General features: G+C 35.4%; 1 protein-coding gene across 1 annotated transcript; it reads right to left on the bottom strand.

The window, feature by feature from the left end:
- Nucleotides 1-132: 132 nt before the first annotated feature.
- Nucleotides 133-21,950, bottom strand: LOC131853633 (collagen alpha-1(IV) chain-like). The gene is given in 13 exon segments (XM_059204601.1): nt 133-1,137; nt 2,200-3,431; nt 4,207-5,724; nt 6,686-7,142; nt 9,105-9,488; nt 10,133-10,600; nt 12,687-12,995; nt 16,283-16,504; nt 17,216-17,458; nt 18,434-18,781; nt 21,459-21,498; nt 21,666-21,783; nt 21,786-21,950. Coding segments are annotated over 13 exon segments (5,754 nt in total). The 5' UTR covers nt 21,943-21,950; the 3' UTR covers nt 133-879.
- Nucleotides 21,951-23,267: the final 1,317 nt, after the last annotated feature.

Here is a 23,267-nt window from a genome sequence, read left to right as displayed (position 1 = left end):
GTGCTCTATGCTTCCGCCTTGACATTCCATTGATGCACTATACTCTGTTGGCTTTGAAGGCCAGCTATAGTTAACAGCATACATATTATTTGTGTTCCCTCTCAGTCGTACACCAAAATAATTACACGCAAGTTATTTATTAAAAATTTATTCTAATTTATTTATTTGCAATATTAATCTATCTACAATGGCAGTGTTTCATCACCTATCTTTCACTACCCTATTGTTGTGAACAGTTTACAATATTTTGAGAAATATATTACTTGAACCCAGTTATATAATTTAATACAGTAGATAATTTGGAACAGTATCAGATGATTATAAAAATGTCTTATTACAATCTTGTTTAATGGATTACGTAATCCGAAATAACACTGACTAGGAGAATAAAAGATTTACAATAACATGATGTAAGTATTACTACTTATACGAAATCTGACCAACAAGACAATCACATTTACTGCATATACTACTAAAATAAAAATAATATATAAATAACTATAGATACCTACTTAAAATATAAAACTTAAATTTATGGCTTTGGTGTATTGTATGTAATATGATCAGAGACTATTTAAACTTACAGATCTTTAATAGTTTAGAATGTTAGAAGAACTGGAACAGCTAATTCTAAGATGTCTTACCTACTGAACGAAGTTGGCATTAGTTGAATCAAAGTATACTAATTAAGAAAAAATTAAATTAATTATTTTAATTTTCACATTGACAACTAGGTATCACTGTAACTTAATATTTGGTAGCAACATCACTATTGGTCATGTAAAATCCACAATAGGTAGCTATGTCTTTGAAGAGTCTTGTATAAACATCACACCTATAAATATGTATAAAAAAATGAAGCGCATAAGATAAGATTCACTATGTATTTTTAATGCAGACAGCACATCGAGACACACGCGTCGTGACTTCTCCTGACTTCAATGTTGATCGCTGAGGACTTGTGAATTGGTCTCTGTCTTCTATAGTCGTTAACCAAAAGCTTAACTTATTCGCAAAATGGTAACATGTACCACCTTCTCCATTACACTCTATGAAAGGCGATGTTCGGAAATCTTGCAAGCAAGAACCTGGGCTTGCAAGAGCTTGTCCTCCCCCCTGGCCACCAGCTCCGGTATGCTGAAATTTGTATTTATGGTTTAATATTTATAGGTAACAGATGTTTCTCTTCTATAGATACCTATTAACGCTTATGTTTATTTTAAATACTCTTATACATATATTAAATACTACTTAGGTACTTATTTTAAATAATACTGGAATTGTATATAAACTGACGGCCCATATAATTGTAAACGTCGCCTCTATATGGACACAATCCGCATTCGGGATATCTCCTTATTATGTGAGGACTTTCGTGCGTTGACTTCACGTCCTGTAATTTCACTACCTTATCTCAGCTTCAACAGAAATACAGCTCATTATGTAAACTACTTGTCGGGTAAAATAGGTGAGCTGTGAATAGTCACAGCTACAGCTATATATAGTCACAGGACATTTCTATTTATTATGAGACTAGTAACTGGCCTCGGCTTCACACGGATCCAATATTCCATTTTGATTTAAGCTTGAGCTTGAGCTTGAGCTTTTATAAGAAGTATTTAAACTGAGTTGACATGTCAGTCAGTTAGTGAGGTTTTCTTTTATTAATACTAAGATATGTATATCTTAAAGTGTTCGTTGAAATCAAATTACGTAAAGGGCAATTTTATTCAAAATTAAACACTTATGTAACGTATTCATTTAGATAAGGATTGATATCACGTTTAAAAAAACACTTTTGCAAAAAATTCATTATTTTAGAAGAAATTTGATTATCATAAAAAGGTTATTTTATTTTATTTGTTGCGGACTTTTTTTGGAATTTTTAATGAAGAACAATTTCGTCATACATTTTTGCGTAACTATGACTGTTTACGCACGCAGCAAAAGCACTCAAAATGAATATTTTTTGCCAAATTTTTCATTGCTGCTCCACTTCTAACAGTGAAACTAATTTTGAAATCGGATCACCAGAACCGGATATTCTGTAATGTTTGTTATTATAAAAATTATTTTATGTACAGAAAGCTCTCGCTCATTTGCCGTCTTTTAATTTATAATTTAGGAAAATTGCAATCACTTGCGAAACCGATGTGGTTAATAGTAGTTAATATTAGGTACATATATTTTAATATTCACCATAGCAAAACTGTAGCCTATCCATACATCGCTCCAACCAGCAGGGCATTCAGGAACGTCCTGTGTTTGACTGTGTACAGCTATCACATTAGCTGGAACCTCACAAACTACGCATCTTGAAATGTGTCTTATAATGTCATTGCCTTCAACCGGCATCATCGGTAATGCTTCGCTAGTAGATAACCAGTAGCTTCGATCATTTCGACTGGAATAATGACATACTGTATTTAGATCACAAAACAGGAAAGGCATTGTACTGAACTTTTGGATACATGACCCAGCAGTTCCTAAATCTTGATTATGAGCTTGTTCATTGCCATCGATATAAAGCAACGAGTATCCTTCCCATAATTTTACCTGACCTGCCTCACAAGTGGGTATTTGGACAGATTGACTGTGTCGTACCAAAAGTGTTCCTGTCAAATAATCCGTTTTAGTGCAAGGGGCTCCTGGAAGTCCAGGCAATCCTTGCAAACCGGTTTGTCCAATCTCACCCCTTTCACCTTGTAATCCCTGCCGACCTTGTGGTCCGGGCGGACCTGGAGGGCCCTTTGGTCCAGACATGCCTTGTTCACCTTTTTCACCAGGATAACCATCTAAACCTGGACGTCCGTCCATACATATGGGTCCGGGCGGGCCTTCAGGCCCTGGAGGGCCTGGATTTCCTTTTTGTCCTTTTGTCCCATAAACTATTGGAGATCTTTCGCCTTTGTCACCCTTTTCACCTGGTGCACCAGGATAACCCGGTTTTCCAACTATACCTCGATCACCTTTCTCTCCTTGAATACCTTCAGGCCCCTGTTCTCCAGGACTTCCAGGTTGACCACGCTCACCTTTACTGCCTCTCTCTCCCTTTTCACCAATCCAACCTATTTGGCCTTTATCACCTTTTTCGCCAGGTAGTCCAAATCCAGGTGCACCTCTATCTCCTTTGTCACCTTTATGACCAGATTCCCCTGGTAACCCATCATTGCCAGGTCGACCTTCATTTCCTGGTGGCCCGGCTACACCTTCATTTCCTTTTTCGCCTCTTTCCCCATCGCGACCTGGTAAACCTGGTAAACCCGGTTCTCCTATTTGTCCTGGAAGGCCTGTTAAACCTTGTTCGCCTTTCTCACCACGCGCTCCTTGTATACCAGGCCGACCATTTTTTCCTTGTAAACCTGGTATTCCCTTTTCACATGGACAATCTTTTCCAGGTTTACCTTGGGGGCCCCTTGGACCGAGATCCCCTAAAATATAAGAAGGAAATACAGTTTATAAGGCACGTTTCACTTTTATGAACAAGAGTAGATAAAAATAGTTGTATTGTAATTGTACCTTAATTTGAAATAACGTAAAAATTGAATTAACGTACTACATGTTGCTTTAATATATTCTGGATGTATTATTTACCATTGAACAAATCCGATTTCATTATAATAATACAAACATGAATATTAAAAAATAAATAAATCAATAATTTGTATGAAGTTGGACATTTATGGAGTATGGTTCTAAACAATTATATAAATTATTTCTAAATTTATGTGATTAACATAGTAAATAAGTTCAAAATCATATTATCAGACTTTTATTTGTGATTTAACATACCCTCTACGACCTACCCTGTATTTATATATAATGTCTTTCAGTCTCATTAGACCTGAACCTGTTCGTTATTTTTGATTTTGTAATATTAAAAAAGACAAGAAAGCATAAAAGGTGAGGTCATACGAGAATTGGCTAAAAAAATTGTAAAAACAATAGTTTTATTTTTTCATCTAAACTGTCCGTACTTGTCAAAAGTATGTGTTGAGAAATTAATTATGCGCCTAAATACAAATTTACACCGAAAAGGGTTACTTGTCATATGATAAAAGTTTCATGAACTATGTTTTCGTCATTCGTTAAGTCGAAACGTTAAACGCTTAAGGGTATAAAAATATTACTGCTTTAACTGACCAAATGTTATGGTAAGAATAATATATGTTATTGACTACGACATTAAATATTTTTTGTACGTACCCTTTAATCCGCTGTAACCAATAAAGCCCTTCTCTCCTTTTTGTCCTGTATAACCTTGATCACCTTTATCACCTCTTAAACCTTGGGCTCCGTCGAGGCCTCTTTCTCCTTTTGGACCTTTATCCCCACGTGGACCGGGAGGTCCAATATCGCCTTTATCTCCTTTTATGTCGATCTTAAGCCCTGGAGGACCCCGATCTCCTTTTGGACCAAGATAGCCGGGTGACCCCTTTGGACCTATTACACCGATTGATCCACGGTCTCCTTTGAGTCCATCTAAACCATCTCTTCCTGGTTGACCTCGATCTCCTTTATCACCTTTGGCTCCTTCTATACCATTAAAGCCCCGTTCACCTTGAGCACCTGGTTCACCGTCCATGCCAGGTGGACCTGGAGGTCCGCGTTCACCTGGCAGACCTCTATCTCCCTTTGCTCCTTTGTATCCATTCAACCCAACCTCACCTTTTTCACCACTTTCTCCAGGAGCTCCATACAGTCCAGGACTTCCAATTTCACCTTTTTCTCCAGTATAACCAGGAGGTCCTGTTATAGTTAGACCAGTTTCTCCTTTGTCTCCCTTTACTCCATTTTGACCAGGAATGCCTGGCATACCTTGACGTCCAGGAAAACCGGGTTCTCCTTTTTCACCTCTATCTGATGCTAAGCCTGGTTCTCCTTTGGGTCCTGGATATCCCGGTAGACCTCTGTCTCCTTTAAGACCAGCGAGTCCAGGAAGTCCGGGAACTCCTGTAGCACCATCGGAGCCTTTGTCACCTGGTAAGCCAGGAGCTCCTGGTAATCCTTGTTGACCTGGTGTTCCTGGAAATCCTTTATCGCCTTTATAACCTAACGGGCCTTTATCTCCCTTTAAACCTGGAGCTCCATTTACACCTGGGGTTCCACGAGGACCAGGTCTACCTCGTGCACCTGGAAAACCTTTTTCACCCTCTTGACCTGTTAATCCACGGTCTCCCTTGGCACCTGGCCAACCAATTACACCAGGCTTTCCTGGTATTCCTGGCAAGCCTCTAATTCCTTTGCTTCCTGGTTTCCCGGGAATACCATCAATTCCCTTTGGTCCAATGTTTCCTATAGGACCAGGTTCACCTTTCTGTCCTTGCCAACCGGGAGGTCCAGAAGGTCCGTATGATCCAGCATTTCCTTTTTCACCTGGCCAACCTTGTGACCCTGGCTGTCCATCTTTACCAGGTTGACCAGGATTTCCTCTTAATCCTTTATCGCCTTTTGGTCCAGGTCTACCAGGCTGTCCTATAGGACCAACCACTGATGGCCCTGTTTCGCCTTTGTCACCGTTTATACCTATTAATCCTGGAAATCCTCTGGGACCATTCGTACCAGGTGTACCTGGAAAACCTATCGGCCCTCCGTCACCTTTTTCGCCTCTTGGACCAGGAAGACCTCGTGGGCCGACAGGACCATCTCTACCAGTTGCACCGGGTGCACCTTTTTCGCCAGGACGACCAAGTTCTCCGTTATCGCCTTTATCCCCAGATACACCTGTAAATAAATTCCTTTAATAAACTTTACCTACCAAATATTTTTATAATTGATACCGATATAAAGCAAATGGAAGTTTTCCGGAATGGGAACACCTGAAATGGACATACATGTTGACTTGGCAAAAATACTTTTTTTTAATGATTCATAATTTTAATTTTTTTCAACGCAGTAAGTTAAAATTAAGCAAAATATTATATATTTTTTTTGTATCACAAAAATTTGCATCGCATAATATTCTTACATTTATAAAATAAAAAATATACACTCATGTTTAATATTATATATACATATGTGTAGCGGGTAATGGATCTTATCAATTATTCGTAATAGGTACTTCTCATAATTCAAAACGCAATAATTTAGTAAGTACCTACTTACTTACAATATTAACACCAATTAACGTTACATAAGCTTTTTATGTGAGCATCCGCAGCGAATGTTAATATTGAGTTATTATTATTGTTTTTTAAACTGATGTTATATTGAATTTATTTATGTAGTATGTATCTTATATGTAATTAAATACATTAAATTGGAGAAACGAGCAAATTCTTTTAAACTAAGGTTGACTTTAAATTTAAGGTAATTGATAGAGGCATTATTATAAATATTTTAGAAATCAAACCGAGCAAAATTTTCAATTTGTAGCAACAAGGTTGAAATTATTGAAGAAAAATCAGTCGCATGTACAGCTAGTAAACTATACATATGACTTAAGTCAATTTTACGTTGAACAATTATTTAATAATTAATTATTCTGAGTAACTGTGTAGGTATCGTACCTAAGTAATAAAGATTATTTTTATAGTAAGGGACTATATACGAGTGTATAATTGCAAATCACCATCTATTTGATGATAAACAAATGATAACGATGAATAAAAAGTCTATACGACGTAAGCATCGTATAGACTTTAATATTATTATTAATGTATATAAGTAGCTGTTTATAATTTACCTTCCGGGCCCTGTGGTCCTTTGGGTCCTGGCGGACCTCTATTTCCTTTTGTCATCAATTTTAAATCTGCTGGACATTGTCCCGGTTCGCCTTTTATACCCATTCGCCCAGGAAATCCTTTGTCTCCTTTCAGGCCATAGTCTCCAGGTGCACCTTTTTCTCCCTTAATACTACGACCATCATTACCGTCTCTTCCTGGCTCTCCATTAGCTCCAGGAATTCCATCCGCTCCTGGTGTTCCCATTCTACCAATTTCACCTTTTTGACCCGGTAAACCAATTTCACCACGTTCTCCTTTAATACCTTTGCTCCCTTGGTCGCCTTTATATCCTGGAAAACCTTTAGGTCCCTGATTACCCTTTTCCCCTTTGTCGCCTTTTACTAATTTCAAATCAACTATAGCATCTTTTCCAGGAGATCCAGGTGGTCCAATGGGGCCCTCATCACCACGTTCGCCCTAATAATAACAAAAACTAATTTAAAAAGTATATATTTTATTTTAACATGTAAATTGCACATTTCAATATAAACTACAATAACTGCAGAAAGTATTGTAAATAAAATCAATTATAACATTTTAATGTTAGCTGCCCGCCCCAACTTCGCATGAGTTTACTTACTAATCGATCAATCGGTAATAAGTGAAAATCAAAGATATATATAATTACAATCACAGCTGTCAGTAGCTGGTCTTTAGAACTCCATTTGACGAGTTTAAAAGGCAATCCAAACCTAATATCATATTCTTGAACACTGTACTTATTAAAAACAAGTATCTTTCTAGACTATGTAAAGACTATATTAAATTATTCCGTAAGAGTCTGGCTTCATGTACATATTAAAACTGAATTTCAGGTAGGTGTAATGACACTTACGTACCTGTTTTCTAAGTATATATCAATTGACCGCCAATATACATGCCAGTTTTAACATTTTATTAAACTAATGTTATAAAGAGGGAAGATTTGATTTTAAGTTTGTAATGAACAAACCAAAAAGTATTTAAAACAATTAAAAAAAATTATGTGTGGTGTATGTGAAGAATGTTAATAGGTATGCCAAATCGGTTGAAAGTTTGGTATAGTATAGCTTGTATGTATACAAATATATAAGTTTTTGTTTTAGTCAAAAATACCTATTAGTCTTGATTTTATAGGCATTTAAACTTACGATAAATTTCGAGTCCCACTAACAGTCACGTGACATGTGACGTCATTTTACAATGCTCCGCTCCGCTTAGTAGCGAGTCGCCGGCGGTAGGCCAGTGGCTAAGGAGTTTGTGCATTATTTTGTTTTGTTTTCATACGTGTATTACGTTATATTCTATTAATGAAATGGATGAAGGAATCGAAAAAGGGCAATCGGATGATCTGCCTAAAACCATTAGTGCATCTAGCACTAATGGTTGTCCATTATTTATCAACAAATAGTGATTTCGTTGCCGCCGAAATGCGAGGAATAAAAATGCAAAGGTAAGTTAACTTTTCTTGCTATTTACAAAATTATTTATATATTTATTTTATTATCGGTTACATACAAGTATGTATGTAACCGATAGCAAAAGAGCAAATGATGTTTGTACGGTCAAATGATGAATCACGCGCGAACACCGCGTACGTTATCGTTACAGCTTAGAATGTAATGAAAAGGACCAAGAAGTTTTAAACGTAACTTGCGAAGATTGTGCCGCCAACAGAGGCTGTAAACGTACTATAACATTTTTAATGTGGCTACATCGTCGAAGAGAGTACTCAACGACTGTTATCAAATTTGTTGGTTTTATTTGTGGTTATAATAAAAATAACTATTACTTTTGTGGTTGTATTTGTACATTTCCTCGTCATGTTGTGCAACACATTATTTCCTAGTATTTGGTTTGGTTATTTTTGAAGGTATTTATAATTTCTAATGAAACATAAAACGACTCCGTGCTGAGAGCGCAAGCGGACTGAGCGTTGTACTATGATGTCACACCGTCACACGAGTCCGCATCGCACGTTTACTTCTATAAATCAGAAACTAATTGACGTTTTGAAGTAATTCTTTCACTTATATTTTTTATTTTTGACAGAATATGGAAAGCTAATATTCAAAATTCGTATACAGTAAATAACAAGGTATTTTCTTTTCTGAGCTATAAAGATTAGGCGCAATGGGTATCTGATAACAAATATTGGCATCGCAAAATATGAGTTATGTTTAGTTAGATTCCTAATGATTTCAGTGTATAAAACCTGGCATTTCAATGTGCTCGGTTCAACTGGGCAGTCATTTTATTGGTTTTGCTTATACATATAAATTATAAATAGTGTGTAATTTTATTTATGGACAATACCTGTGTAGGTATTTTTATAAGTACATTTAAAAAAAAGAGCGATATTTGTTATATCTAATAATAGTTATACTTATTTCAACATACCGCAGGGCCCGGAGGTCCTGGCATGCCATCAACACCATCCGCTCCTCTGTCGCCAGGGACACCACGCGGTCCAGGCGGGCCACGTTCTCCTGAGGAACCCTTCAAACCATCAACTCCACGGTCGCCTTTTGGTCCCTGATTTCCTGGCCAACATTCGTTGCAACTTCCACCTTTATCTCCTTTAATTCCGTCTCTACCAGATATACCATCACGGCCGGGCTGACCTTTATCACCTCTATCGCCTTTATTTCCTTTAGGACCTGTCTTGCCTGGTCTTCCCAGTTTGGAGTCTCCGGGTTCACCTCTTATGCCTGGGTAGCCACGGTCTCCTTTCTGCCCTTTTTGTCCTGGTGTACCGGGTACTCCACTATCACCCTTTTCACCCTGTAAAATATTAAGTTCTTAAGTGAAATTCAAAAACGTACCTATGTATCGATTCCAAAAATAAAACAATAATAATGATAACAAGTAAAATAAAAATAATATTTACATTTCTACTATCTACTAATTTATTATGAATAAAATAGCGTCTAGTGTTTATTATTGTCATTTGATTATTATCAATAGATGTAAACATCTATAAATATACATGCACAGGAAGTTGCAGGCAGCAATAGATAACATAAAACCGCTTTTTCGTAGTTTTAACAGTAATTCGTAAATACAATTCCGCATAGGCTTTGCATACTTGTTGTTAAAGTAAATGTTACTTATGATATGCATTTTTAATTTCTGATTACAAATTAATAATATTTTAGTGCATAATGCCTAACCTAAATTTTTCTCTAACGTATTTTACGGAAAAGCAGACGGCTTTAGGAATTGCACAAAAAAAAACAGACGCAGGGAGAGCTAACAGCCGCTGAAAGCCAATGTATGAACACCTATGTAGACAGAAATTCTAAATTTACGTACGTTTATTTTATTCTGCTGATAAATAAAATATGTAGATGTAAAAATAAAAAAGTATTACATATTGACATGGGATCATATATTTTTATTTTCTTTTTCGACAAATAATTACTTACAGGTATAGTGAGCCCGTCTACACCTTTGGGACCTGTTGGGCCCTGTGAACCAGGAGGTCCATCATGGCCTCTCGGTCCCATTACTCCTTCTTGTCCATTATTGCCAGGTTCTCCTTTTTCCCCTTTGCGACCTGGTATTCCTTCTGTACCTGGATTTCCAGGGATACCTGGTCCACCTTGCTGTCCCATTGGCCCTTGAGGTCCCCTGTCACCTGGCCTTCCATCATTGCCTTTGGGCCCTGGTGGTCCTGGATAACCTCTTGGTCCAGTTGGACCAGGCGGTCCTTGAGTTCCTGTTCCACCTCCTGGTGAACCAGGTACTCCTTGAATTCCTCTCGGACCTGGAGGTCCATCTTTTCCGGGCTCTCCATCATTTCCTGGTCTTCCAGGTAATCCAGCTAGACCAGTTATACCTCTATCTCCTTTAAGACCCATTGGACCCGGAAAACCAGGCACTCCATCCCGACCCTATAATATTACGTAGCATTACAAAGTATAGTCTTATAATTAAAAGTTTTTTAATCCCGGAATTTGACGTTTCCTATGTTGCCAGGTTTTTGAATTTTATAAATAGAGTTGTGGCATTATCGGAAATTAATATTAATTATAGGTTAATCAGAAATAATGTGTATTTATTTAATACAAAATTAATAAAATATTGGTATTATTAAAAAATCAAATAAACCATTTTGTTACAACAACCATATTAAATATACACCAGTACCTACTCTGCTATAGGTGGTATCATTATTTAAAAATTTGACATTTATACCTGTCATTTTAATCTCCGGGATTAAAAAACAAACTATAGTGTCTAGTTATCTTTTTTAACAGTACGGCTGCTAGTATACATACAAATAACAAAATGACCCTGTGAACTTAATCAATCAGCGTCGGCTGGTGGATTCAGTTTCATAAAGTATTATATGATCTTCCTAAACTTCAATCAATAATTTTAAATAATACTATAAAGAATTGTAGCAGTCTTTACACAGCTATAATAATAATAATATCTTACAATTAGACCACTGATATCGAAAATAATTATACACTGTATTCCAGAGATTTAACCAAGAATGAAGGACAGGGATCTACTTTAAATAAAAACTCTTTTAAAATAATATAGTATCTACTAATTGTTAGTAATGTGTTTTAGTAATTACATTGCGCCAAGATGCGCTGACTGACTCGATATGTACATCCTATCTATCGTTCACTGATGCCCCGTCAGGATATACCGTTTGCACTGGCATGATACCATACTATTTTATGACTCACTAAAAGAAGCGACTACTTATTTTATTCGTACACGATGCATTACAATAAAGCATAAGAATACAGAAATAAAAAAGTTATTTAATATCAAATGTTTATGTTGTTGTGCCAAGTCTTGCGTACTTGATATGTTAACATTTCGAAGGTATATTATGAATCCATAGTGGCACGGAACAAGCCTACCTCTCGGATTAATTTAATGGTAAATGAACACTAAACGTTTATTTTTTCATTTTTAAATATTATCCAGATTTGATTTAACGAACTTTTAGATATAAGTAAGCAAACTAAGTCATGATACTTTCAGTGCATTATAATATATTATATTATATTATATATATTATTAAATATACACCAGTACCTACTCCGCTATAGGTGGTATCATTATTTAAAAATTTGACATTTATACCTGTCATTTTAATCTCCGGGATTAAAAAACAAACTATAGTGTCTAGTTATCTTTTTTAACAGTACGGCTGCTAGTATACATACAAATAACAAATTGACCCTGTGAACTTAATCAATCAGCGTCGGCTGGTGGATTCAGTTTCATAAAGTATTATATGATCTTCCTAAACTTCAATCAATAATTTTAAATAATACTATAAAGAATTGTAGCAGTCTTTACACAGCTATAATAATAATAATATCTTACAATTAGACCACTGATATCGAAAATAATTATACACTGTATTCCAGAGATTTAACCAAGAATGAAGGACAGGGATCTATCTACTAATTGTTAGTAATGTGTTTTAGTAATTACATTGCGCCAAGATGCGCTGACTGACTCGATATGTACATCCTATCTATCGTTCACTGATGCCCCGTCAGGATATACCGTTTGCACTGGCATGAGTACCATACTATTTTATGACTCACTAAAAGAAGCGACTACTTATTTTATTCGTACACGATGCATTACAATAAAGCATAAGAATACAGAAATAAAAAAGTTATTTAATATCAAATGTTTATGTTGTTGTGCCAAGTCTTGCGTACTTGATATGTTAACATTTCGAAGGTATATTATGAATCCATAGTGGCAGGGAACAAGCCTACCTCTCGGATTAATTTAATGGTAAATGAACACTAAAAGTTTATTTTTTCATTTTTAAATATTATCCAGATTTGATTTAACGAACTTTTAGATATAAGTAGTGGTAGCAAACTAAGTTATGATACTTTCAGTGCATTATAATATATTATATTATATTATAAGTAGCGAAACGATGAAAGCTTACTTATATAATATAAAAATGAGTATAAAAAAACTTACACGGTCCCCAGGATTTCCTATAATGCCTTTTGATCCTTTTTGACCCGATTTACCTGGGCGTCCTTGCTCACCCTTTTCTCCTGTGTCACCATATTCCCCTGTTTTGCCGACGTCTCCTTTTTCTCCCTTATCTCCTCTGTCTCCAGGAATACTAGTGACTGTTTTATTATCGTTTATAAATATGTCCGTATTTATTTTTGGACAATCTGGACCTCTTTGCCCCCTATCGCCTCTTTCACCTTTGTCGCCTTGTATGGCTCTACCTTTTATTCCTTTAGCTCCCTTGTCTCCTTTCTCTCCAGGCGGACCCTGAGACAAAAGCAATATAATCCGTTACATACACTTTTATTCGAGACAAATATAAAAAAATAAAACATTATCCCAATTACCCGCAACTACGTCTTCTATTCTTGCGTTTCCGTTCTGCTTTTTAAGATAAATGTTACTTCACATCAAAGAGACAAAATATGAAACGTAGGTATTAAAATTAAATTGTAAAATTACATTCTACACTTTTCTACCGGTTGACAGGCATCTTCTAAATCAAAACTTAAAATTTATTTCATACTAGCTGTACCGGCGACTTCGTCAGCGTGGAATTTAACTTTATTTTTCTAAAAGTAACCTAAGTTACTCCTTATTGTATCAGTTACCTATCAAAAAAACTCCCGTCAAAATCTGTTCTGCCATTTCAGAGATTAGCCGGAACAAACAGACACAAATAGTAAAAAATATTATTTTGGTGTATGTACCATATTTACTGTAGTAGAAAACGGTTATTTCCTTATTACAAACAGACACTCCAATTTTATTTATATGTATAGACTATCTGTACCCGCGACTTCGTCCGCGTGGAACTTAACTTTATTTTTCTAAAATAAAATAATGTTTCTAAAATAAAAGTAACCTAAGTTACTACTTATTACATTAACTACCTGCCAAAAGTATCCCGTCTAAATCGGCCCAACCATTTCAGAGATTAGCCGGAACAAACAGACATACAGACAACAATTTAAAAAATGTTATTTTGGTGTATGTATCGTATTTATATTCATATTTATATTCCCTATTTTATTTTACCCCCTTAAGGGTATTTTTCTTACAAACTTTAAATGTCATATTTATTTATATCTAGTTAATTAACAGCTCCAAAAATAAATTTCAATCGTCTAGCTTCAAAAATGACGATTCTTCCATACAATCTTTCATTCCCCCTTTCAAGCCCTTGCTACTCTTTTTTCGCATTAAAAGTAGCCATGTCCTTTCTAGGAGTCTAAACTATCTGTGTACCAAATTTCATTTAATCTGTTCAGTAGTTTTCCGTGAAAGCGAGACAGACAGACAGAGTTAATTTCGCATTTTTAATATTAGTAAGGATTACAAATAGACACTCCGATTTTACTTATAAGTATGTGTGTATGCACAGTGTGCATTCAAAAAACGAAAAATCCAACTGAAAAATATTTATTTTAGGAATAAACAACGATCTACGTTACTAACTAAATATAATAACCTATAAATAATTTATAAATTTCAATGTAAATCTGAATATTGAACACAAATGTACCTAATTTATAATACCTAATTACTTGAAGGTAAAAAAAGAAAGCAGTAAAAATGTAACAAAATATTTTGAATTAAGATAAGAAGAACGGATCGGTGTTATAATAAAATATACTACTACCACTATCAATCAAAAGTATGACATAAGAACTGGATATCAATTTTTAAATAACGTCGTCGAGACAACCATGAACTACAGCCCGCTCGCGCGATGTGAGCCCGAGCGACAGTTAGGCTTTGTGATATTGATTCGTTGGTGGGAGAAGTAGCGAGAGGGCCCTGACGAAACGGCCTAGCGCGACGCATGCGCCTGAGCGCACGGTATTACTTACAACATTACTTTATTTTTCTATAAAATAAAAGGGTTTTTCTAAAATAAAAGTAGCCTAAGTTACTCCCTATTACATCAGCTACCTGTCAAAAAAAGTCCCGTTAAAATCGGTTCAGCCATTTCAGAGATTAGCCGGAACAAACAGAACGACAGACAGGCAGACAAAAATTTTAAAAAGTGGATTTTTGGTGTAAGTAGCGTATTTAAAAAACGGTTATTTCAATATTACAAACAGGCACTCTAATTTTATTTATATGTATCGATCATCATCATCATCATCATCGCAGCCCGGAAGACGTCCACTGCTGGACATAGGCCTCCCCCAAAGATCTCCACGACGATCGGTCCTGCGCTGCTCGCATCCAATGCCTTCTCGCGATCTTGACCAGATCGTCGGTCCACCTTGCTGGAGGCCTTCCCACGCTGCATCTTCCGGTCCGTGGTCGCCACTCGAGGACTTTACTGCCCCAACGGCCATCTGTCCTACGAGCTATGTGCCCTGCCCATTGCCACTTCAAAGTCGCAATTCTTCGGGCTATGTCGGTCACTCTGGTTCTTCTGCGGATCTCCTCATTTCTGATTCGATCACGCAGAGAAACTCCGAGCATAGCCCTCTCCATTGCCCTCTGAGTGACTCTGAGCTTGTTGATGGGGCCCATAGTTAGCGACCACGTCTCTGTTCCGTAAGTCATCACTGGCAACACACATTGGTCGTAAACCTTCGTCTTGAGACACTGCGGAAATTTGGAAGAAAAGATATATCGAAGCTTCCCGAACGCTGCCCATCCGAGTTGGATTCGACGATTGACCTGCCTAGAAATTGAATCTACCTAGCTGGATAGTTTGCCCTAAGTATACGTAGTGATCGACAATTTCGAGTGTAGAATCTCCGATTTTTACGGGAGCAGGTACGACATGGACGTTTGACATAATTTTCGTCTTGTCCATGTTCATTTTAAGACCTACTCTCCTTGTGAGACTCTACTGAGGTCTTCGAGCATTTTGCTAAGGTCTTCCAGGGTCTCAGCCATGACCACGATATCGTCGGCAAATCGAAGGTGATTGATGTACTCGCCGTTAATGTTGATGCCCAGCCCGCTCCAGTCCAGAAGCTTGAAGACATCTTCCAACGCAGCGGTAAACAGCTTTGGCGATATGACATCGCCTTGTCTGACACCTCGCTGCAGTTGGATAGGCTTCGAATTCTGGTCGTGGAGGCGAACTGACATAGTGGCGTTTTCATACAAACATTTCAACGCTTCGATATATCGATAGTCAATTTGGCACCGCTGGAGAGACTGTAGCACAGCCCACGTCTCGATCGAATCAAAGGCTTTTTCATAGTCCACAAACGCCAAGCAAAGTGGCAGGTTGTATTCTTCGGTCTTCTGAATTACCTGCCGCAGCGTATGAATGTGGTCTATGGTACTGAAGCCTTTTCGGAACCCGGCTTGTTCGGGAGGCTGGAAGTCGTCAAACCTGCGCGCGAGACGATTCGTGATGACTCTCGAAAACAACTTATAAACATGGCTCAGCAGTGTTACGGGTCTGAAATTCTTCAGATGCGATATATGTTTCGATAAATAATAAATAAAATTAATATATTTGTTACAATAACTTTATTTTATTCCAATATTAATATATATTTTTTGCTGTTATTTGTAAATAGTTTTAATAAATTGGTAAATTAAGAAATACTTGCCCTAGGACCAATATTTCCTTTTGTTCCCGGTTCTCCCTTGGGTCCTTCAGGACCCATGGGACCTTCTTTTCCAGTTGTTCCTGGTTCTCCAGGTTCTCCCTTCTGACCCTTTGAATAAAAACCAGTATTTGCTGGCTCTCCTTTATCACCTCTTTCACCTTTCGGTCCTGGAAAACCACGAGGTCCAGTCGATCCTGGTGGGCCAAATGCACCTGGTGGACCCTGCAAAATTAAATTGAAGTATTAAAGTATAGTCCTCCTACTTGTCACCTCGCGTTTTCGTAATTGGGTTATATACATATATTGGCATAAAAAAAGGTCCGTATTTTTTATTATCCCGAATACCTACTACTTTTATATATAGGTTGGATTTCACCAATCGCAGTATAAATTAGTTCAAGGAAACTGAGTTCAGCGTAAACAAGTTTTAAGATTGACTTTGCTCACCAGCAATATATATTTAGATAGCATTTACCAAAACGAAGTTTAGATTTTCATTCGTTCACAGTGTTACACGCAAAATAATAATATTTGATGCAATGCGTAATTTAACTAAAATGATTTAACAAATATTTTAAATTCAATCATGTGATATATATAATTAGAATAAGTTTTTTTTAGTTTTCATTCATATAGCAAGAACATTTACCGATAAACAAGGTAAAACATAATTTTATAGTGGATTTTGAAACGTTTAAACGTCTTAATCGAGTTTAGTTCGAACTAAACGTGATTAGTTTCCTTGGTGTGAGCCACTGAGTCATAATTACTGAAAATATTAAGCCGTTGTAGCTATAAAATGTATCAGTAAAGAAATAAATAAAAAAAATATACATTTATATTTAGAATTCGATGTTAGAAAGAAAAACATACCATAGATACATAAAAAATAATTGAGGTCAATATACAAAAAATAATGGTGCACATACTTACATCTGTACCATTACAGCCATCCCTGCCATGAATACCAGGAGCTCCTTGGTCACCTTGTAGACCAGGTGGCCCTGCAGATCCAACAAAACCTCTCTCTCCAGGTTTTCCTCGGTCGCCTTTGGGTCCACGTGGTCCTTGTGGGCCCATTTGTCCTTTTTGACCTTTCAAACCTTGTGGACCTTCTACACCTTCGTGTCCCGGTAGTCCTCTTGGGCCCGGGGCACCTGGATAGCCTGGTCGCCCCTGCGAATTATTACGCCTATTTAAGATTGTTGTAAGCTACTTTATTTTCTACGCAATTATACATATAAGACAGATTTTTTTATTAGACAGTTTTCTCATCACAGTTTGTAGTTATTGATTATTATAAATGATATTACTGCTACATTATTTACAGATTATGTATCAATGTGCTGCATAATGGTAATGAAAACTTTCTCTTTGGGTTCCTAACCTATGTAAAATAAAATCAATTACCAAATTCACTCACTCAGACATTTTGACGATGATACTGTAGATAGTCAGTACTGGGTACTGCTTTTGGTCCTTTACGAACCCTATTAAAAGTAATGATAAAATTGTGTACCCCTTATATTATTACAATCACATTAACGATTTTTCTGCCATTTTATAACAATCTGTGCTCTCCAGGGCATAACTCTTGAAGACATATTCACTAACCTATAATATATTTGAATAATGTTATTCATCTAGCTACTCGCCCGGGTGTACATGTATTATACATATAAAATTATTACATAATAAATCATAACCTTCCTCTAGAATCACTCCATCTATTAAAAATCCGTTGCGTAGTTTTAAAGATTTAAGCGTACATAGGGACAGACAACGGAAGCGACTTTATTTTATACCTTGTAATGACGAACACGTTTTGAACTTGTATTAATTCTCAAACATGTAAAACAAAAAAGAAAACTTTGCTTAGTATACTATAATATTATTACAATAATATAATTACCAGGACATCCAGTGTATTTCTATAATATATAGAATTTCGACTAATGTACATCGATTATAAATTCATTAGATGGATATTTTGTACAAAGTGCTCTAGCTAACAAGGTCTTTCGTCGGCTAATTTTCACTTTTACTGTAGTTCATGTTCATGAGAGTTTGATATGGTAGAGCAAGTAGTAAGTAAAATGTAGGTACTATATAAATAACCTGTGAAATGTATTAAATAATATTATATATTACCTTCATGCCTTTCTCTGCGAAACACTTGGGAACACAGCAACCTGGCGCAGTGCAGTTCCGATCAGCAGCCGTTCGTTGTTTAGTAACTGGGTCGTAAATATCGAAATTGTAATATTGATTAGAGGTCTGCGACAGTTGCGGTGGTCGCTGGGTTTGCTGCCATGTGGGACGCACATCTGGTCGTTGTGACAATCCATACGTTCGTATGTCATTATCAGGCCGTTGTGATGGCCAGGTAGGCTGATATTCATGTGAGTTGTAGTAATCTTCTCGTCTCTCCTCTTGGTACAAATTATTCTGTTCTGGCGTGTCAAATCTTCGTGACCAGTCAAGATAGGAATCGTCTTGCTGTAAATTATTTTTTTATATCAATTACCTACATGATTCAAAGAATATAAAAACGAATTGTTGTCAGTTTAACACTCAAAAATAGCTTGATGATTTTTTTTATGTTTTCTTCACTGCAATAGGATAGTTTTAGTTAGAATAGGATGGTTTTAAGCAAAAAATATCTACTAAAAAATTAAAATAACTAATAAAATACTACTTAAAAATTAAAATATTGTAATTTTGTGTAGGAATTGCTACTTCAGATTACTTCAAATTGATGACATTTATGGTGGAGCTTTCTATCGATCGTTAAAATCTATACTTTGTATGTATTTAATTGTTTTACTTTAGTAAAACGGAGTAAAATGAGATAGAATGGCATGAAATAGAGTAGAATACACAATACGCTTGGAAAGAAAGTGGAAATGGTTTTAAAGTCCTCAAGATATTATTAGCAGATAATACGACATATCGTAGTTCGATCTACAAAATTTTAAAAATATAGATTGTAGGTCCAATGTGATTCCAAGTCCACGAGATATAATAAAATTATTACCAGATCATTTAAAATATATTATTTTGTGTATGCGAATTAATTTATTCTAATGACTATTTTGAGTAATTTGTATTTTTTAAATCGTAGAAGAAAGGTATTTGAAGTACAAATATACATATTTAATAATATATGTGTATATATATAACATACGCGCATGAATACAATATATAATAAATAAATTGGCCTTTATAGATTGTTGAAAGCAATCAATATTTATCAAATTTATTAAATACAATTAATATAGAAAGTAAAGCAATGTAATTCGGCTTAAACCATTAAATAGTGTATTTTTCTCTATTAGAAGTAAATAAAAAAATATATTATATGACGGTATACCTGGAAAAATAGAATCAATATTGTATCTTATGTATATTGTACATTATATATCAAATTCAAAATCCTTTATTCATATAGGACTTTTCAGCCCTTCATATAATTTATCACTTTCCCTACAAACTAGTTCGGAAAGATTTTTTTATGGATTTCTGCATAAAAAATTCAAATCGTTATTTTTTTAAAGTGAAACATAAATGAAACCTAATGTAGAAAAGCCTATACTTGTAAGTTATTAATAGCAACGTGGGCATATAATATTGAGGTCATACTTTTAATCGGACCAACTAATCTGACCTGTGCGATATGGAACAAAAACTACACATATCCGTTATATGTTTAAAATATTTCAAATACACAAAATAGATATATTATGCATAAATAAAATCTTAAATATATAGTAGCTTTAAATATAATATTCAATAATAAATACATTATTATACTTATAGTATAATAGAAAAGCAGGTTTAATTTTTTGTTGTTTGTAACTGTCTAGGCGATACGGGTTCGGATATGGATGGACGGAAAAGTGAAAATATTTGTTTAAAAAATTAAGATCAAATCGTACTATACTCACGTATGTAGTAATATCATAATTTAGTTAGTAGTTTCTGTATTTTAGCGGCACATAATTTTGAATGTATGTATAAAATACATTGTGTTGGTAACTCTATATAACATTAGCGAAACCCAGCAATAGTATTTGTATAAAAGGACAGCTCTTTTATTATCTTTCAAAAAATAAATTTAATAACTCTCTTAAACGATCGTTTGATTGTGGGATATTCAACAGATTTAAAAGTTATTCTCGTATTTTAATAAATTTAACTTGAAAAAAATATTTACACGAAAATTAAATTACGAGTATGATCAAATCAAATATTTTAAAAATAACTATTTAGCTGTATATTAGCAGCGATTTCTATGTTGATTATCGCATGCCTCTTACTTGTTATACTGTAATTATTTATATAAAAAAACATCTATTAAAAAGAGCAACACACAAGTTTCTTGCCCATTCTTCTTGTGATGAATCTGCATTCCGAATGAGTGGTAGAATCAAAATATGACTATTCAAAAGTGCTTGTAATGATTTTATTTGAATAAAGATTATTTCTATTTCTATTTCTATTAACTTGAAAAGCACTTCAATAATTTTAATTGACTACATGTTAATAGAAATATTTATATTATTAATGTACGCAGTTTGGTTTTAAATTATATTACATAGGTAGATATTAATTAATTTTACTCTTCACCTAAATAAGTTGCTGGTATTGTACAGTATATTATAAATGTTTGCGCAATGCCGACGCTCCACATCCGAGCGGCGATAAACTTTGTCGGTCTACTATTATGTTATAATATCATTGTCTATATAAGAATCTTGGTCTTATATTACATTAAACTAAGCAAATGAAAGTTGATAATTACTTTGACTTGCCGTCAATAATTACATCCTTGCGAACATGTCTCTCACTATAATTATTATCACATAAATTAATATTTAAACAAACATAACATTTATATTAAATGTAATATCTCAATAATCGATTTTAGATTAAATCTATAGTTGAAGATATTGCAAAAAAAAAGACGAATTTAGGTAGACAAGAGAGTGGTCGCGTCGGTCGCCACAACGCCGCGCCCGCCGTGCCCGTGCCCGCTCGACAAAGTCGCCCGCTGGACCACTGCACGATCCCGTTGGTTTATTTTGTAACGCGGATTTTAATCACTTTGCAAAATATTTTTAATTTCAATTAAGTTATTTTAACAAATACATTATTATGATTATTATATACTCACTGAATTTACTCCCAGAAGCGGCGCTACTGCAACCACTAACCTACCAAATCAAGATTTTATTAAAAGTTTATTAATTATGAAATAAAATATGTAGTATAAGTAATTATTACTATACTTCGAACATGATACATACGTAATATACAAACATAAAAATAATCGAAGAAATTTATAAAATTATATACACAAAAACTCTACATATTGTCTTACCATATTACGGGGACCGCCATGGCCCGGAGCGCGCTGCGCCTGAATCCCGTGCGCGCGCGCCGTTTATGCCGGGATACTAAAGGAAAGAGGAGTGATCGGGTGGCGGACAGCGCACCCCGCTCCGCGAATGCGCGGGCGCAACGCCTGCAAAGTTGGGCCCGCGACGAGGGCGCACATCCAGTAGTATTGCGCAGCCATGATGGGCCCGGCGCGTGTGCGCCGCACCGCGCTCCATGTCGTGCCCGCCGCGTTCCTGATTTTCCTTTGGAGCCCACATCTTAGTTCAGCGGTAAGTCTAATTTCACTTATATATCGTAAAATCTCAATATTGAAGTTGTATTTTCTAGGAGGGTCCTAGAAAATACAAAGTGTCACAATAAAAAAGACATCAACGCGTAGCCAAAACGTCCGTGCGTGGATTCTCCGCCGACCGTAATGATAAGCTTTTTCGTATGTAAGGATGCTACTGAAGCCTGAATAACAATTTATATTAGTTTAGTAGTATTCTATCTAAATAATTCGATGTTATATTTTAAAATAAACCGATAAAGTGAACCAAAGATTAACCGTTAATCTTTACGAGGACTTACTGCATGGCAACTGTATAAGAATTATAAAATATGTATAATAGTGTTATTAAATATCCTTGTAAATGACTACTTATATACGCCAAACTAAAGAGTCATTATTTTCCATTTTTCCATTATTTTATAATTGTTTAATAACTACGATGACGTACACATATTAGAAGAATAATCTAATTATGTGGGCAGAAAATTTACTTAGGTATTATATAACCACTCAATTGCTTTGTCAAGATAATTGTATCTGCATATTAATATAGTTAATTTTCTCTTAAAAATAATATAATAAGAATTCAAGTAAAGCTTTTTCAAAGAATGGGAAATGACTTGTCAAGCTCTACAATGAGGCTCTTATCTACTATCCGACTCGTATAGAGGTCAATTTTTAATGAGTTAAAAACAATATGTCTGTAATAGGTCAACTATGACGGAAGTTATACTAAGTTTACACATCGAAAGCTGGTATATGAGCCATAATACAGCTTAGTTTCGGCTCCAACTCTTAACACACGCAATACGCATAAGTATGCGCAATCCAAATGCCTTTCTAGTTTTAATGTCAGTATGGATTACTCCATAATTTCTACAATTTTATATGAATATTAAAACAACATGGCATTATTATTGTCACATGGTGTTTATCCGCCAGTTATTATTTATATAACTAATGCATTAAAGTTATATAAATAAAAATCTCTGGCGTGGCGTTTCCTCTTCAGTTTGTTTCAAAATCTGCAGATTTAAGGAACGCCACAACACATCCTTTGTGATTGTAGCCCACTTATGCTTAAACTAAATATCTCCTTTGGAAAGTTTACACTCTTTCCCAAGGTCTAGCGAACTCTGGAAAAGGGCAACCACAATAGACCTATGTAGGTCGCAGTGCAGGTGCTACATGAACCTGACAATAGGACAAACAACCCAATAAAAAATATAAATAAATTAATTAATAGTTAACAGAATTAGAATGGCCAACTGTCTTAGAAATGACAACGAAAAGGGCAACAATAGACAAAAT

Source organism: Achroia grisella, unplaced genomic scaffold (genome assembly GCF_030625045.1).
Source record: "Achroia grisella isolate CSIRO2021 unplaced genomic scaffold, CSIRO_AGI_Agris_v1 utg903, whole genome shotgun sequence".
In the NCBI taxonomy this organism is placed as follows: Eukaryota; Metazoa; Arthropoda; class Insecta; order Lepidoptera; family Pyralidae; genus Achroia; species Achroia grisella.
The sequence above is the reverse complement of the archived record's forward strand: the minus strand, read 5'-3'. Positions and strand labels throughout refer to the sequence as shown.